The sequence below is a fragment of the Oryx dammah genome, unplaced genomic scaffold, assembly GCF_014754425.2.
Source record: "Oryx dammah isolate SB20612 unplaced genomic scaffold, SCBI_Odam_1.1 HiC_scaffold_22, whole genome shotgun sequence".
NCBI classification, from domain to species: domain Eukaryota; kingdom Metazoa; phylum Chordata; class Mammalia; order Artiodactyla; family Bovidae; genus Oryx; species Oryx dammah.
This window is the reverse complement of record NW_024070206.1, coordinates 38,214,534-38,233,306: the sequence shown is the minus strand read 5'-3', so window position 1 is coordinate 38,233,306 and position 18,773 is coordinate 38,214,534. Positions and strand designations below refer to the sequence as shown.

At 40.4% G+C, this 18,773-nt stretch overlaps 1 protein-coding gene across 1 annotated transcript in view; it reads right to left on the bottom strand.

The window, feature by feature from the left end:
• The window catches only part of ASXL3 (ASXL transcriptional regulator 3), a 197,340-nt gene that overhangs the window by 17,403 nt on the left and 161,164 nt on the right, over positions 1–18,773 (bottom strand). Inside the window, exons 9-10 of the mRNA XM_040264812.1 lie at positions 2,694–2,790; positions 521–626 (exon numbers count right to left, since the gene is read on the bottom strand). Coding sequence (XP_040120746.1) covers positions 521–626; positions 2,694–2,790 — 203 coding nt within the window. The remainder of the gene's footprint in view (positions 1–520; positions 627–2,693; positions 2,791–18,773) is intronic.

Genomic DNA, 18,773 nt, shown 5'->3' with positions numbered 1-18,773 from the left:
AAAAATGTGAGAAATAAATATGTGTCTGCCGCTAAGTCACGTCAGTCGTGTCCAATTCTGTGTGACCCTATGGATGGCACCCGACAGGCTCGTCTGTCCCTGGGATTCTCCAGGCAAGAACGCTAGAGTGGGTTGCCATTTCCTTCTCCAGAATATGTGTCTAAGGCTGCTTATCTCTAATGATTCATTAGTGAAAATACTTAGACTAAAAAAATAGCAGATTTTTACTAAAATCCAGTTAAGAAAGACAAAATTGACTTCTCTGGAATTTCACGTGCTATTTTCAGTCCAAAATGAATTTTCATGGGCAAGTTATAAACCATTGAAAATGCATTAAAAAAAAAATTTAAGTGCTGATGTGTCAGTATAATTTTACCTGCAATTTCTTACACTGAGGGACTATTGCCTTTTATCACAGGTTTATTAAGTTTTACAGCACATGAGTGTGTTATGTGAAGCAAGAGAATTACATTTTCATTTCCTTCTAAGAGAAATGATAAAAAAATGCTCTAGTACTTACTTTTCTCCATAAAACCTTTCAAAGAATTTTTCCTTCCAAGGTTCTGTTTTCTTTTCCTTCTCAATTTCTTGCCTTATCCGCAATTGCATTTCTGGAGTAAACTCTCCTAGAAAGAAAATGCTTAGATATTGAGGAAAAGCTGTCATATCTTTTGCCAATTAATAAAGAGAATATGTAACTAATTTGAGTAAACGTTTATAAATACTGAAAAATAACAGGTTGAGTGCTAATGATATTTCTACGGCTTCTCTTTTTACGAACATCACTCAGTTAATTTAGTCACAGACAGACTTGAAAGCATTTAGTAAATGTACTGTGTACTAGAGGCGGTACATGAAACTGTGTATATTCAGTGTCCTTGATGAAACCAATCTGGTGAATGCAAAAGCACACCACTGAGTATAATAATACAAGGTGGAAAGCGCTATATAGGCCATAAGTAAGAATATTCATAAATGTAGGGAAAGTACTTAACTCTGCCTAAATCGATTAAGAAAGACCATCTACAGAAACTGAGTCTTGAGTTAGCCTTTGAAAGATGACCACGCTTTCATAAGGTCAGTAGCTCACAAGGCACAGAGATATGAATATGTATATTTATGTTCTTTTAAGAGGCCAACTGTAAGTAAAATACAGGATGAAATGGAATAGGAAAGATAGCCTGCGGTCAATTAACCAATACACGTTTTAAAGAGAGCCCTGAATGTTTTTCTGTAAGAGACTAAGGGAGGTCCTGGCAGTGTTCAGGGAGGGAGAAAAATGGCCAAATAAGCAACTTAGAAACTGGCAGGGAGGCTACTAGGTTGCACAGACGAGAGATGGAGATTACAGTCAGGCCAACATCTTGAGAATGTTGAAGAAGATGCAGATTCAAAATGCAAGTTCCTAACCAGATGGACCTGGGGAGAAGGGAGAGGAACAAAGATATCATTACGGTTTCAGAGTTAGGAGCTGTGAGAAAAGGGATGCCCTCAGGAGACAGAAGGCAGAAGAAATGGTAGACATTTAAAGGGAATAGAATGTAATGCTGGCCTTTTGGTTTTGAGGGGCTTGATGCTAGGAAGATCCTGCAGACGTGTGGAACAGAGCACTGAGGACTGGGAAAGAGTAGCTGAAGACAGTTTTGGATGTTTTCAGCTTATGGGCCATAGATGGAATTCTGGTGCTGAATAAGGCTGCTCAGAGTACATGAAGAGTTATAAAAGCGAAGAACAGGGAAGAGAATGGTGGAGGCATCACTATTATCAGCAGGTGAAAGAACAGGAGCTCCTGAAGGAAGCTGAGAAAAGGCTGTCAGAAAGGTACCCGGGATGCAACCTAAGATATATTATGAATGTCTAAAAGAAATGGCTTCAACCGCTCTGGTGAAAGAAAAAGCACACAGTTGACTATAATAATGTAGAAAACCCTGTAAAAGTCACAAGAATAAATGTAGTACAAGTACAGAGAGGGAAAGCACTTAATTCTGCCTAAAGCAACTAGGGAAGACCATGCATAGAACCTGATTCTTGAGTTAGCTGCTGAAAAGTGACTAAGCTCTCATAAAGTCATTAGCTCACAAGGCACAGAGATACGAATATGTATTGGATGGGGTAGAAAACAAGTGAGATATTGGAGAAGCAACATGAAAGGCAGGACAGAGGACACTGGACTTTAAAATCAAGAAAGCAATTCACATTCTCTAGAAAGAACTGTTTCCACTGTGTAAGACTGGGCCACTCCCAGCCGTAACAGTGCGTACGGGGAAGGGAGTAAAAATGTGGTAGCACTGGATATGTTCTAGTCTTTCAAGAAGATTGGTGACTAAAGGAAGGATAAGGCAAAGTGTGCCTTCAGGGGAAGACAACATTAAAAGAAGATTCTTCAGACTCTTAGGCATTAAGAAAATATATAATATATCAAACATATAATTAAAATGATTATTCCAAAGAATATCTTGCTATATCAAAATGTTATCATGTTCTAGATAATGCTATGCTTTCTTCAAAAATCCTGGACATCAAAATTGCCAAGAATAATAAGAGAATTAATGAAGTTATTTGAAATAGGATGTGAGTTTTAATTCAAGTATACTTCACTGGGGGAAATGACTTGGGAATCAGAGAAGAGTGCAAATCTCAGAACAGTATGTGTACTCAAATCTGTCAAATAATAATGGAAAATAGAAATTTACCTTCTGCCAGTCGCTGTTTCCAGCCTTGTGCTGCATATGCAAAGAATTCATTATTTAGAGCTGAAGTACTGAGGCGTAAAATTCCATCACTTCCCATCTAGGAAATAAGCCGACAAAAACAAGATTCCATCAAGAATAATTCAAAGCAAAAGTACGCAGGAAAGAAGCGAAAACTGAAGGTACGTGTAAGAGAGAGAGAAAATGAGAGTGAAAAACAGGGCAGGAGGCAGGGAGGAAAGGAAGGAATTTAACAAAAGATGAATCTCCTAGTAGGAAAACTGCACTGTTTCCAGTGACTATTATAATGACTAAATACAGCAATTTAAAGGAAGTCTGTATTAGGCATTTCCATTATCAGTGGTGAGTATAACAAATATGTGGTTTAATCAAAGAAGTTTTCTATCTTTATCATTTTATTGTGCTTTAAGTGGTACCAAATTAAAAATCAAGATATGTGCACATCTTTAGACTGAGTTTTTTTAAATTAAATTTTCTGAATTTTTTGTGAAAGCTAAAGAAATCTAGTCTGATCACTTGGATTCTTCCACTATCTGAGGTTTAGACAACAGAAAGTTCTGGAGCATATTAAAACACACCCACGCTCTCATACATACCTCTCCCTCTCTTCTTCTCCCCTCTCTGGATGCACACAGGAAACAAGTATACAAAGTTTAACAGCAGTATATGCTATATGCTACTAATGTTTTCCCTCAAATATTTTTAAAATTCATGTATAGAAGAGATTCAGAGAAGCATCACCAAACTGGATGCTTTTTTTAACTTTCCAACTATTTACAACATCTTTTCTGGGTATATATTCTGCCTGCTGAGACGGGATAAAAAGAACTAGTGTGTCCTTGGCTGACTTTGTAAGTAGCTGTGGAGTGAAGAGAGAACATATAAAAAGTTAAACAATGCCAAAAATAAGGTGAGTGGGAATTAAGAAGGGCAAAAAAAAAAAAAAAAAATTTAGGGAAGATATCTAGGTGGACCTGAGTAGTTGAGAACTTGATGCCAGAGGTGAAATGGGTTAGGGTCTTGGGAGATTAACAGGACTGGGACAGGATGGTTTTATATAAAGCACACAGTACAGGGTGTAGACTGTGTTGTGGACAGAGCATGTCACGATCAGTAACTGGACAGTTCGTGAAGAGGTGAAGATGTCTTAGCCTGCTACTCAAAGGCTTGGCAAACTGTAGCTCCAGTCATATCTTCAAAGATTTCTTTTTATTCTCACAAACACACTCATATCCTAAGCTCTAAGAAGTCTCTCCCATCTGAAAACACACTCAGATTTCTTATCCCCATGTTTTTGTTCATTTTTTTGTCTTCTTTACATGCCATTTTCACCCACAGAAATGCTGTCCCTCTTTTAAAATTTAACTCAAACCATGACTTCATGAATGTGTCAGCTAAACCATCATTCAGGAGCAAAGGAGAAAACTGAGTTGAACACTAAATCTTATACTAGCAACTCTAAATGGAATCTCTTGTTGTACAGTCGCTCAGTTGTGTATGACTCTTTGCGACCCTATGGACTGCAGCACCAGGCTCCTCACTGTCTTGGAGTTTGTGCAAACGCATGTCCATGGAGTCAGTGATGCCATCCAAATATCTCATCCTCTGGTACCCTCTTTTCCTCTTGACCTAAATGGAATAATGGTCAAAAAATCCAGAGAAGAGAGGCACTGAACAGATGTGACATAAGCTGAATGCTGCCATCACGACAGCCACAGATTAGAGATCCTGAATTTCCTTACCTAAGATACCAATAACCGCACTAAAATATTTAATCCACTTGGAAAACTTCACACAAGACTGTTCACTCATGGATTCACCATTTCCTCCCAATGATTTCATCTTCATCCAATCGATACTTATTGCACGCGTGCATGTTCAGTTGCTTCAGTCGTGTCTGACTCTTGCGAGCCCATGGGCTGTAGCCCCGACTCTTTTGTTCATGTAATTATCCAGGCAAGGATACTGTAGTGGGTTGCCATTTCCTCCTCTAGGGAATCTTCCCTACCCAGGGATCGAAGCAGCATCTTCTGTGTCTCTTGCATTGGCAAGTGGGTTCTTTACCACTAGCACCACCTGGGAAGCCCAGATACTTATTAAGTCACTTATATGAACCTGTGTACCTGGCACTTGTCTGGGTGCAGGCAATAGAGCAGCAGTAAAAGGAAAAGCCTCTACTCTCATTTTCGAATATACTCCACATATAGCAGACGCTTCTGGTCCCTGTATCTCTCCCACCCACCTGGGCTCAGCACAGTTGTGACGTCGGGTGACACTACCATGACAGTCTCCACCTCAGGGTCTCACCACAGCCCCAAAATGGGAGTGGATAAATTGGACAATTCTAGGATACCACCTTTTGGGATGCAGTTATGAACTGAACCAAAGGATGCCATTTGGTGCTGTGTCCCCAACAGTTAGAACAAGTAAGTGGAAGGCAAGTGCCTTGAACAGAAAAATGAAGTAGTTTACTATGAGGTGCATTTATGGAAGGCATGATGAACAGAGTTAGATTTTCTACATTTGAGCACACGCATGTGCTGAACAATTTGGAGTCCATGCACAATTGCCTGTTATATTGCAGGTACTGAATAAATGTTTATTGCACTCTCCTTGCTTTCTGTAAATGAAAGATTTAACAGTGAACTCCAGTAGCTGACATGCAGGATTTTAGTTTAGTATATTTTGCCAGGCCAGGGGACATGACGAGTTATTAATTGACATTTCAGCATTGTTATGCCCAGAGTCCGAGTCCCCAAAACTGAGAGAATAAGACGTCCACAGCAATGCAAAAGCATAAAGGGGTTTATTACTAGCTCGAGCCAGGGCCTAGGTTTTATTCAGCACAGTGGAATCTGACAAAGGCCCTGAGCTCTGAATCACATATACTTTTATACAGACGGTTCTTTGTTTCTGTAACAGCATAGCTGATTGGTTAAACCATACGCGTGCGCGGGACTTTTAAACCTCGCATCCCTATCTGGATTGGCTCGGGTCTGGCGCAGGCGGGGGCTATAGGGATTTTTCTGATTGGTCGAGCTACACTGCCTGCGGGAGTTCCCAGAGCCTCAGCTTTTCTCAGGCCTAGCTTGCCCCTGAGTGTCTGTCCTGGCTTCCGTTTGGTCTTAACAAGCATAATTTTAAGACACAAAGAAATACTAGATCCAGATTAGCTCTGATAGTCTCAAGATTTCAGCACATGAAAATGCACAACAGTGTGAAATGACCACATTCAAGAATATGGAAGCTAGCCCTGGAGGAAACTGTTTTTCTTTTAAAACAGAAAAATAATATTAATGGCCAGGCTTCCAGCCTGTATGAGACAGCACAATTAAACATGCATGAGGGCTGAATTTGACTTAGGAAATACGTGCCAATAAAACTTTTGAAATACACAATTAATTTTATGGCCTTTAAGAAATACTGTCCAAAAGACATGGCATTTAAATGAGCTGGAACAATAAACATTTCTGAAAGGTTTACTTATTTATAACCGAGCTATAAATTCTTTTTTCCTGATTACCCACGATAGAATCATTCATTCTATGTAACTTTCTTACAATGAAAAATCTAAAGAAGTTATTGATAAGTTATGTCTTATTTTTAATTAGAAGGAGAAAAACTCTGTGTGTGCTCATTGCTCTGGAGGAAAATAAGTGTGAGGAAGGAAATCTTATTTGTGGAGAGATCCTTTCACGAAGATTTAAGTCTTGATTGGTGAGTATATCACTTGCCTTTGGGGTTGATTACATTAACATACATTTTATGGGATGTCTATCAGTAGAATGCAAAGGATTAAAAAGATGTTGCTACTTACAAGCCATCCAGTGTTTGACGTTCAATTAATATTGTTCTATATGAGAATATATCTTGGGTTAATAATAGTCCTTTGCACACCTAATAGATTATTTATCCCTTTTTCTAATTTGGGATTTCCTGCAAGTGATTTGGGCTTCCCAGGTGGTGCAAGTGGCAAAGAACCCTCCTGCCAATACAGGAGACATGAGAGATGAAGGTTTGATCCCTAGGTTGGGAAGATCCCCTGGAGGAGTGCACTGTAACCCACTACAGTATTCTTGCCTGCAGAATCCCATGGATGGAGGCACCTGGAGGGCTACAGTCCACAGGGTGGCAAAGAGTTGGACATGACTGAAGCGACTTAGCACGCAAGTGATTTGGAATGGATGGCAGGTGGGCTGCTTAGATGAACAGTGAGAAATGTGCTGCAGAGTCAGAAAGTGGCTAAATCCTAACAGGGCATCTGGACAGACCAAGCAGTTTGGAATTTATTCTACAGGTAGTGGGGAGGGAGCCATTATAAACAAAGTCAAAACAAGATGAAACGTTCATGCTCAGTGTGTGGTAAGAAGCAGACTGTCAATCTGTTGATGTAGATGGTGTGTCCGGGATGGGCCTCTCTGCTCACTGCTGATCAAGAACACCGGAGCCGACACCTGAATGAGTGAAGGAGAAGCCACCAGCCATCAGGGGAGGGTGTGCTCAGTGGATGGATGTACTTGCAGAGGCCCTCAGGTGGGGCTTGCGAGGAGGCCCTAAGAGCTCAAGAGACCTTAATAGTGGGAGGAACAGGGGTTCAAAGACCAGAATCACACTGGGCCTGGCAGCCCACTGAAAAGACTGGCTTGTCCCTCCTGAGTGAGCTGGAGAGCCTCGGGGGGATTTGGGCCCAACAATGAAAAGCTCTGACATTTCAAATGGAGAGCTCTGACTGCTGTGTTTAAAAAAGACTTCAGAGTTGCCCAAGAGCAATATACATACTAGGTCACGTCTGTGATTTTAATTTTTCTAATAATCACACTGAAAGCAGTAAAAACATGAAACTCATTCTAATAACACAGTTTTAATATGACCTATCCAAGATGTTGTTTCAATATATAATCAATATGAGACATTGTCAATGAGCTATTTCTCATTCTCTCTGTATACTAATTCTTTGATGTCCACTATGTATTTTTAGAACATATCTTAGTTTAGATAACCCATATTTCTAATGCTCCACAGCCACTGCTGGCTAGCAGCTACTGTTGTGGAGAGCACAGTTTTAGAAGACAAGAGACTCACCAGGGACATGAGGATGTAGTTATTGAGATAATCCAGATGGTAGCTGCACTAGGTTGACAGCTACAGAGATGGTGAGAAAGGTTGGGTTCCAATTATATTCGGAAGGTTGAGCCAATAGTACTTGATGATGGACTGGATGTGTGGTATGAGAGAAAGTGAGCAGGCAAGGGTGACGCCAAAGACTTCTGGCCTTGGCAATTAAAATTATGAATTGCTATTTATTACAATGTAAAAAAAATGGGAGAAGGTTTGGTTTGGAACCAATTAAGGTTGAGATGCTGATTATAATTCCAAATTGAGGTCTTTTACCTATCGTTCTGCATATAGTATAAAGAATGCCCTGGACAAATGCAGGACTAAAAACAGGGACTTCTGTCAAGAAGACCAAGGAACAAATGATGAAAAGTGGAGACTACTCAGCAGCAGGAGTAAAGATGGATGACATGGAGAAGTATGGGACTCAAAAATGATGGGGCTGGGTGAGCATGTGTTGGGTGGTGAATGAACTGAAGGCTTGAAAGATGATTCCCAAGAAGAAGGCTTGGCTAATTTGGTGGATGCTGGAAAGAGACATTAGGACAGGTAAAAGCACAAGGGGGGAGTAGTGTCTTAGACAAAGAAATGATGGGATTTTCTTTGAATATGTTAATATAAGGGTATGGAGAAGGCAATCAAGTACTGGAAACTCAGGGAAGAAGCTCACTGGTGAGGAAGGAATCAAGCATAGAAATTTTGTCATTAGTAGTAAAGCAAGTGTAATTGAAAACATGGATATGAATGAGAACACCCAGGAAGAGCTAACCAAAAGCGAAGATGGCATAAAGCAGAGCCCTGAGGAACACCAACACAGAAGGAATGGCCAGAAGAAAATCCTGCTAGGAAGACTGAGAAAAATCAGTCACAGGTGGGAAGAAAATCAAAGCAGATGGCATCAAAGCTGAAAGAAAAGAGTTTCCAGAAGATGAGCTGTACTGTGTATGTACCAATATCTACCGAGCCATATGGGATTACTCAGGTCAACACTGTGTATAGTACACTATACTAGCTGTTATGTCCAATAAAACAATCAATAGGGTCTTTAGAGCAAGGACAACCTAGTCAGTCAGAGACCAACCAGGAATCTAATGCAACAGCAAAAGAGAAATGAGGAGACAGACTATAAGCAATTATTACTAACCCTCTTATACCTTGGAACAAGCATCCGGTGCCCTTCTAGTCCATACTCCAGGAAGAATTAAAGCTGGGGAATTCATCCTCTCTAAACAGTAATTTTTCATTTTTTACCTTACCATTAAGTATGATTCAGATGGCTCAGGAGACTCTCTATATAAGTATGGCTCAAGTTTTATCCATAAGAGAAAATGTAATTCTTTAAGCATAAAGTTAGACATAAAAAATGAAAGAGGGCTGCTGACAGAGATGCATTAGTAAGGGAGAGAGAATCAACGGCATGCTAAAGATAATTTGGCCAATAATTTTTGAATGCTGTTTCTAAAACTGCATTAAGACAATATTTTCTAAACTGTGTATTACAAAACAGGGATTTTTCAAGAGGAATTACAATTTTAATGGATAATCTAGCTAAAAGGAAATTGATTCTACTATCCAATAAATAGAGCCTATACTTCCTAAATATGAATGACTTTCTTTACTGCATGTATTCTGGAATGTGTTAGGATTTATTTTAAAGCATCATGCAGTATTTCCCAAACTTTTAAACCTTGCAATCCTCTTCTAGAAGAATTATCAATATCTCAAAGAACAAAAACAAGTGTTCTCCAAAATACAATCTGGGAGATGATGTGTTGGTTTGGCCGAAAAGTTCATTCAGGTTTTTCTATAATACTATCTTATGGGGGAAAAAAATACTATCTTAAGGAGAAAATGGAATGAACTTCTGGCCAACTCAATATTAAAAGCTGTGAAAGTGTCTTTGTCAGCAGCAGTCAAATGAGATAAACCTACCACAGTGAATCTGCACACACTAGGTACTAAATCCTTTTTAAGCAAAATGAACGAAAATTTCTAAGATACAGATATGGGATAATTTTCTGTCCATTGCAAAAATCAAATATTCATAATAAATAAAAAAGTAAAAACAGTAAAGGACGATGCTATAAGTCTAAATAACCTCAATTTCAAAGCCTACTGCAAGAAACAATTATTTCACGTTACTTTTAAAAGTTTTATTGAAGTATGTGTGTGCGTGCTCAGTTGCTTCAGTCATATTGGACTCTTTATGACCCTGTGAACTGTAGCCCACCAGGCTCCGCTGTCCGTGGGATTCTCCAGGCAAGAATACTGGAGTGGGTTGCCATGCCCTCCTCCAGGGGATTTTCCTGACCCAGGGATCAGACCCACATCTTCTGTGTCTCCTGCCTGCAGGTGGATTCTTTACCACTGAGCCACCAGGAAAGCCCAAAGTATAAGTGCATATAACAACTTTTCTTTAAATACACAGAAACTATCATTATAAAATTGTAATCAAGATTATCTGGAACTATATGGATGTCAAAGAAAAAAGTGCAACAACATTTTCATCTTTCCTCCACCTTATTTTTTAAAAATGTGCATGGAATTAAGCTAATGTGAACAAAAAGAAATCTCAGAAAATATTACCAAAGAAATCAACATTTAGATTGAAAAGCAGAAGGCTTTTCTGTCATCACTGTCATAATGGGCCATTAAAATTGGTTTTATAATAAAAGCCTCTCTTCTGAGTCAAGCTGATTCCTTTTCTTCTTACTATTTGCTCCTCAGGAAATCCCTGCTGAACGTTACGATGGAAACCACAAGATAAGTAGTTGAGCAGGGAAGAATTTGGGAGGTGGAAGATCCACTCTACTGAGGGTGATGGCAGGTGTAACTGTTAACTAGAATAAAGCTCCTGAGGCAGAGGTGTGGGTTACATTTAATTATTAAATGAGATGTGCAAGTATGTAAACTGCCAAGGGGTTTGAAAACAAAAGATTATAAGATGACAAAATAACAGCTAGTCTTGTGGGAGCAGATTCTCACCTCATTAAAAAATACATGTAAACCTATACGTGGGTCAGGAAGACTCCCTGGGGAAGGGAATAGCTACCCACTCCAATGTTCTCGCCTGGAGAATTTCATGGACAGAGGAGCCTGGCAGGGTACAGTACATGGAGTTGCAGAGTTGGATATGCCTGAGCAACTAACACTTTCACTTTTTTTCATATACCTATATAATCTTGTATAACTATGTGTATGTAATAAAGTTTTCTTCATTTTCTTTATCTGGAAACACGCTTTAACAATCCGATGACTTAGCTAAGATAAGCATTGCCTTTGGAATGGAATCTCTTGGATCTCTCAAGAGAATTGTTCACCAGACACCTCCCCAAGCCTCCAAGTCGACAGAGAAGGTCTTCAATAAAGTGGTTAGGAAGGCCATGCCCCAGGGTAAGACCTGCTGGAAATCAATTTCTCAGGTCCCAATTAATGAGTAAAAGGAATTCCCTAGAAACAAGAGAAAAAGATTTTCTCATAATTGCTGCTACGAATTTCAGCATTTACAATCAGAAGATCCACACTTGAGGGATGTGTATGATATTAAAAATATATGAAAACACCATTTTGATATTGATTCTTAAAAGACTTCAATTATTGAGTTTCAATTACTTTACTTAAATGAGATTTACCTTAATCTTATATACAGTATTAAAAGCAAATATCATTTTCTAAAGACATTGTTTTATACATTTACATTCTGCCACTTTTTCTAAGAATCACCGTATTTTAAATTGCAAAGGGAGGAATCTCTCTGTTCAAAGTGCTATAATGTCTCTAATGCTTCAGCATCCTGCTCAGAAGATACATAGCCTGTGGTGAAACAGGTAAAAATAGTGAAATACAGACATCTAAAGATAGAAGTCAAGTCATGGACAGATCAAGCTTTAATCACCCTTTCAAAATTAGAGAAGTATGTTTTGATCTTTATGGTTCATCTTTTTCATTAAACTTTGTGAACAACCCCCTGGCCACATACTGGGACAATCTGACAGGGTTTGATGAGAAATGACTTTTTTGATCCAAATGTAGATAAACAAAATTTGAACATGTTTTAGCAAATATGAGAATGTGTGTATATCTTAAAAGACATTCTCTCTTACAACTGTATTTTCATCAGTGTTCCCTCTGTGGGAGGGAAATGCAAAAGCAAACTTCCAATGCAACCATATAATACTAAAGTTTTATGTAGTGAAAAAAGTTCATGTTCTTGTACAGATAAAACAAGGTTCTGTTATAATGTAGTGGGAATCAATGAATCACTGTTTCTGCTTGTACTACACAGAACAGCTGTGTTTAATTGACTATCTATTAGTCATTCATTTCTTTAACAAACATTTCATAAGCAGCTACTACTTGCCAGGGACTGTGAAATGGACAGATAGCTTCTGTTGCCATAAGAGCTTTATTAATATCTAGGATAGGACAGAAAAAAAAAATAATGTTCATTATAATGGTACAATAAGTACCCAGAGGAGGAAAAGATGCTATAACAACTTCCAGGCCTGGCTAACTAGTATGCCTTTAGTTTCCCCTTTTATAGCCTGTTAATATCTATGCCTGAAGTATACTCCTCTCCCCAGTTAAACAATGGCCCAGCCCACTATTCGGAGAAGGCAATGGCAACCCACTCCAGTATTCTTGCCTGGAAAATCCCATGGACGGAGGAGCTTGGAAGGCTGCAGTCCATGGTGTCGCAGAGGGTCGGACACGACTGAGCGACTTCACTTTCACTTTTCACTTTCATTCATTGGAGAAGGAAATGGCAACACACTCCAGTCTTCTTGCCTGGAGAATCCCAGGGACGGGGGAGCCTGGTGGGCTGCCATCTATGGGGTGGCACAGAGTCGGACACGACTGAAGTGACTTAGCAGCAGCAGCAGCCCACTACTGTTCAGTTATAGCTATATTTATAATAATAAGTATAATTAATTGAGTACCTACATAGGTAAGTGGTAAAACAAGATTTTATCACTCAAATGAATATATGTTTATTCTACCATGGGGCTTCCTTTAATATGCAGGCATTTATTCTTCTACTCAAAACCATTATGTGTTAGGTGCTGGGGTAAAAAACAACAATAAACAAAAAGATAGGTCCTGTCCTGAAACGTATGAAAAATTGTGCAACATGTACAATGACACAATGTTCCAGGTCCATGTATGTCGGAAGGATTCTCTGAGATACTAATTTCTAGGCAGGGATGCATGTGAAGGCAGGGATGAGTCAGCCCTGTAAAAGGTGAAGGATAGCTCAGTTGGTAAACCATCCACCTGCAAGGTGGGAGACCTGGGTTTGATCCCTGGGTTGGGAAGATCCCTTGGAGAAGGGAAAGGCAACTCACTCCAGTATTCTGGCTTGGAGAATTCCACGGACTGTATAGCCCATGGGGTCATAAAGAGGCAGACACGACTGAGCAACTTGCACTTTCAGTTTCATCAAAACTCTGAAAAGAGAGGTAAAGGATATAGTTTGAAGAGAAATGGGGTTGAGAGTGTGGTAGCTGAAGGATTATGGAGCATCAAGATTTGTTGTTGTTTGTGCATATTTCCTTTTTTTAAAATGGATATTCTTAACTGAGAAAGATCCACCTCTACAGGGTTTAATTTCTTTGCTTGTAAACTAAGGATAACAAACTATTTGTTTCACAGAGTTTTTGTGAGGATTAAATCCCTAAATATGTACAAAATGCTTTGACTAAGGCTCATTTAGGGAAAGATCTCAAGAAGTTGAGCTATAATAATAACTACTAGTAGATGTGACAGACACACCCCAGGGTACCCCTGATGTGCCTGTGTGTGTGTGTGTGTGTCTTTGTGCTGTGTATCTGTGTGCTGATATCATTGTTCAGTCGCTAAGTCATGTCTAACTCTTTGTGATCCCATGGACTGCAGCTCACCAGGCTCCTTTGTCCATGGGATTCTCCAGGCAAGAATACTGGAGTGGGTAGCCATTCCCTTCTCCAGGGGATCTTCCCAACCCAGGAATCAAACCTGCATCTCCTGCACTGCAGGCAGATTATTTACCACTGAGCCACCAGGAAAGCTCTTGCTTATCTGTGTTCAGGGGATTAAAAGAGAGAATACAAGACTCCAAGCAGCATTATCAAGGAAGATGGATTAAAAAGAAAGAACAGACTAATCTCCATGGGGATAGAGATTTGCGTTCCATGATAGAGTAGGTACTTAATAAATACTTGTTTATTTTGTTGTGGTTTAGCTGTATCACTATTTGATGCATCTATGTAACCTTATGTAGTCTTTCAATGGCAGTGCCAAAAAGATGCTTTTGTTAGGGGTGAAAAAAACAACTGATTTTATAAGGAACATACAGAGAACAGGAGCTAATTTTAGGTACTGTTTCTGAAGTAAAGTCACAAAGAAGAAAACAAAGCAGACAATGGATTTTAGCTTTCACCCAAGGGTTTATCAACACCAGGGTTACCCAAAGTGAGACCAATGGATACTTTCAAATTAAATCAATCAGTTGTGCAGCAAAACAGAAAATGGAAGGAATACTCTGGTAGGTTTTAAATCCTTCCAGAGTGGAATGTAGAGGTTACCATAATAAATTAAAACAAAAAAAATTACAACAAACTTCTAATGTTTGAAAGATGCTCAGTAGCATTCTCCTTAGGTTAAGTCACCAAGCATATCAAAGTGGAAAGAGGGCTGAATTTAAAGTCAGTAAATCAGGCTGCTCATCCCAGTTTTGCATTTCCTATCTGTCTGAAGATGCTCCAGATTCTTAGCAGCTTCCAGCCTCTGTCTCATTACTCAATGGAAAAGTAAACAACCTCGCAAAGCTGTTCCATGAATTAGAAATAACAAATGGAAAGAACTCAACTGCTTTCTAGTGAGTGAGATTTTAAAAGATAATACTTATGAAAAGCGACATGTTAAGAAATCACTATCTAATAATGCTGCTGCTGCTGCTGCTAAGTCGCTTCAGTCGTGTCCGACTCTGTGCCACCCCATAGATGGCAGCCCACCAGGCTCTTCCGTCCCCGGGATTCTCTAGGCAAGAACACTGGAGTGGGTTGCCATTTCCTTCTCCAATGAATGAAAGTGAAAAGTGAAAGTGAAGTTGCTCAGTCCTGTCCGACCCTCAGTGACCCCATGGACTACAGCCTTCCAGGCTCCTGCGTCCATGGGATTTTCCAGGCAAGAGTAGTGGAGTGGGTTGACATTGCCTTCTCCACTATCTAATAATACTAACCATCATTTACTGAGTAGTCAGGCTATGATCTTTTAAACCTGGGAATTCTTAAGTATGTTCTTTTTCAATTGATGTCACTTGAACACATACACCACTGATACCGAAGAAGCAACATTTGCAAGCAGTTACCTACTTTTGAAACTAGGTGTCATAACTGGAGAGCTGCATACCAGGTAGATATTGTCTTAGTGTTGGCTTGTCACCTGAACTCTGCTGTTCCCTTCTGAGTAATCAGTCCCTTAACCTTGAGCAATATTAGTCCTGCTACTGATGCCAAAGCTGGCTGTCAAAGACAAAGCTGTCAGAGAGAGACATTCTATGAAATTGAGATAACCAATTAACTACCTCCTCCCTGTTTCACAGAAAGAAATAAGGTCTGAAACACCATAAGAGATGTCTTGAGAAGAACCAAGATATACGAGATCATCTAACAAAAAAACGGAGAGGTCTATACATTTAACTCCTTCCTCCTCCCCTGTAATTACTTAAAATCCTCCCCACCAACTCATCAGATCTCTTTTTCTTGCAACCTGAGCCAGGCCAGATGAATACAACTAGAAAGTATTACACTGAGTAATCTATTAAACATTTTCTACTTTGAAGAGAGTGCGCAGTTCATTGGAGAAAGAAATTCCATCTGCAAAGAGAGCCAACAACCATGAAAAAAGCTGAACTGCAATGCAAATGAATAACGAGCCAGCAGTTCAACTTACACAGCACATTATAAGGGGAGAGTTTCATAAAGATAAGACTCTAAATCAACTTGTAAATTTTTATAACAAAATGCCAAACATGCCACTTAAGTCAAACCGACACTGAGCACCTAAGTGAAAATCCTAAGACACACAAGTCTCCCTTTGTCAGTAACGGAGGATGCCTGTCCATCCCAGATAGCTAAATTACTTCAGTCAGATGGTGGCACACCTAACCTCCATTCCTTTACTTCCTCATTTCCCCAGTACATTCTATGATAGGAATCCTTGAGATATTATTCCCAGGGAAATAAATAATTTTATGGTTAATTAACTTTATCTACACAAAGTTCAACAAGTTCCTTCTCTGCAGAGCTTTGGAGCCTTTACTATGCCAATGAGTGTGGCCTTTCTCAAACTCCTGAAAGCTCAGAACGTAGCTCCCCATGGAATATTCTGGGGGAATGAGGCTGTGAAGATTGTGTCCATGACGGGAAAGGCTGCCTTATGGTATCTAAAGTACAGCAAGTCAGAGCACTGACAGAGTCAGAGTCTGGCCTACAGAGTGACGCAAGTCAGAAGGAGAGAAACAAACATCTGATATTAATGCATATATGTGGAATCTAGAAAAATGGTACAGATGAACCTATTTCCAAAGCAGGAATGAGACCCAGGTGTAGAGAATGGACATACGGACATGGGGTGTGGACAGGACGGGGCTGGTGGGGAGGGGAGGTGGGATGGATTGAGAGATTGGGATTGACATATACACAGTACCATGGGTAAAACAGAAAACTAGTGGGAGGCACGGGGAGCCTCGCTCGGTGCTCGGTGAGGACCCAGAGGGTTGGGATTGGATAGGGGGCGGTGAGGTAGGTCCAAGAGGGAGGGGATATATGTATACATAGAGCTGATTCACTTCACTGTACAGCAGAAACTAACACAACATTGTAAAGCAATTATACTCCAAAAACAAAAACCCACTGTTCGTTTTGTGAAAAATAAATAAATAAACCCCACACACATACCCCCCCCAAAAAAAAAGGATTACAGACTGAGACTCTATTACTCTACCCCTCAATTGACTGGTCTTTGAAATTCCAATTCAGTGAACTCTCAGCCTGTTGTCAAAGACCAGAATAAAAGAGGCCTTTGTGAACCACATCCTGGTCATTCTTACAAAATTGCCATTGAAACATAATTCACATGCTATCGGGTATTCCCTACATGTAAACCAATTATTCTGTTTTTTTTTTTTTTTTAAATGAAGTCTGTGTGACTTTTTGTGCTTGTACTCAGCTCCAGAGTATGGCCACCATGAACAGACTCATTGGCATTGAAAAGCAGGAATAAAAGAAAATAAGTAACACACTGAGACCTCACTTGACCTTCATGTCTATCGACCTGAGTCACTCGCTATTGTGGGGTGTGCTGACGGGAGAGGAGGGAAAGAGGACCCCTTTGCCAAGTGGAATAACCCCACATCTTCATTTGAGCTGACTGTACTTCAAGCCAGCACTCAACTTGTTTCCAGGTAAGGAACATTACCAATGGTAAATTTTAACTAAACTTGCCACCACAAAATGAACAAGAGGCTTGGAAAGATCCCTTCCAAGAAATCAACATTAGCAAGCAAAAAGAAACAGAGTGGAGCTGCCAGGAGTGCTTCTAGTATAAACCCACTATGGGTCACATAGAAAGAAGGCTTCCCTTGTGGCTCAGCTGGCAAATAACCCTCCTGCAATGCGGGAGACCTGGGTTTGATCCCTGGGTTGGGAAGATCCCCTGGAGAAGGGAAAGGCCACCTACTCCAGTATTCTGGCCTGGAGAATTCCATGGACTCTATAGTCCATGGGGTCACAAAGAGTCGGACATGACTAAGCGACTGTCACTCACTCACTCACTCACATACAAAGAAGGACCAGGATAAGGAGGATGGGGCATGGGGGAGACTGGAGGGAGATATGGGGAGATTCATACACTGTGGGTCTAGAGAATACCACCAACTCAGGAAATAACTTGTGGTCTAAAGCCGAGTGAAAGGAAACTTGGACAGAATAAAAAGGATGCGTGCTTCTCAAGGGAAATATGGGAGCAATAATTGGCTTGTTTTAGAGTTAGAACTAACCATATGTCCTTAGGCAAGTTACTGGAACCATATGAAACTCATTTACAAGGTCTATAAAATGAAGTGATTAAAATAGAAGACCCTGAATGTTTCTTCCAGACCCAATGTTCTCTGATATCGGAAGAGGGAAGGAACAAAAAATGACAGTGATTCCTGAGACCAAACCCAAATATATGCCTATTAATGAAATTAGGGTAAAACGAAGTAAGGAAGAAAGTAGCTGCAGACAAGCTCAAGGAGTGGCCTGATTCCATGGGCTGTGGCCACCTGCACTCAAGGTCATCTGAGTCCCTGAATGTCACTGCCCTAAAACCTGTGACTAGATCCCCCTGAGATTTAAGAACTAGAGAATGTGTGTGTGTGTATGTATATGGGCGGGGTTACCTCTGGAGAAGTGCAAGAACAAGAGGCAAGGATGACGTCCAGGAGAAAAGCTTTCTAAGAATAAGAAACGCCATTTGAAGTGTGTAGGTTGGGGTGGGGGGATGGGGAGATACTTTCACATTTATGGGAACATTCTTGGCCTACAGAGGGCAGAGTGGGAAGATACAGAGGTCCAGCAATGCGCCCACAGTCACGCAATGCAGAAATGCCCTGCAGTTCATACGCCTTAGGGCTTCCCAGGTGGCACAGTGGTGCAGGATCTGCCTGCCAATGAAGGAGTTGCAAGGAACACGGGTTCAATTCCTGAGTCGGGAAGACCCCCAGAGTAGGGAATGGCACCCAACTCCAGTACTCTTGCCTGGAAAATCCCATGAACAGAGGAGTCTGGCGGGCTACAGTCCATGGGTCTGCAAAAGTCAGACATGACTGAGCGCGCACGCACACACACACACACACACACACACACCATACACACACATACACACACACACACACCATACACACACATACACACACACACACAC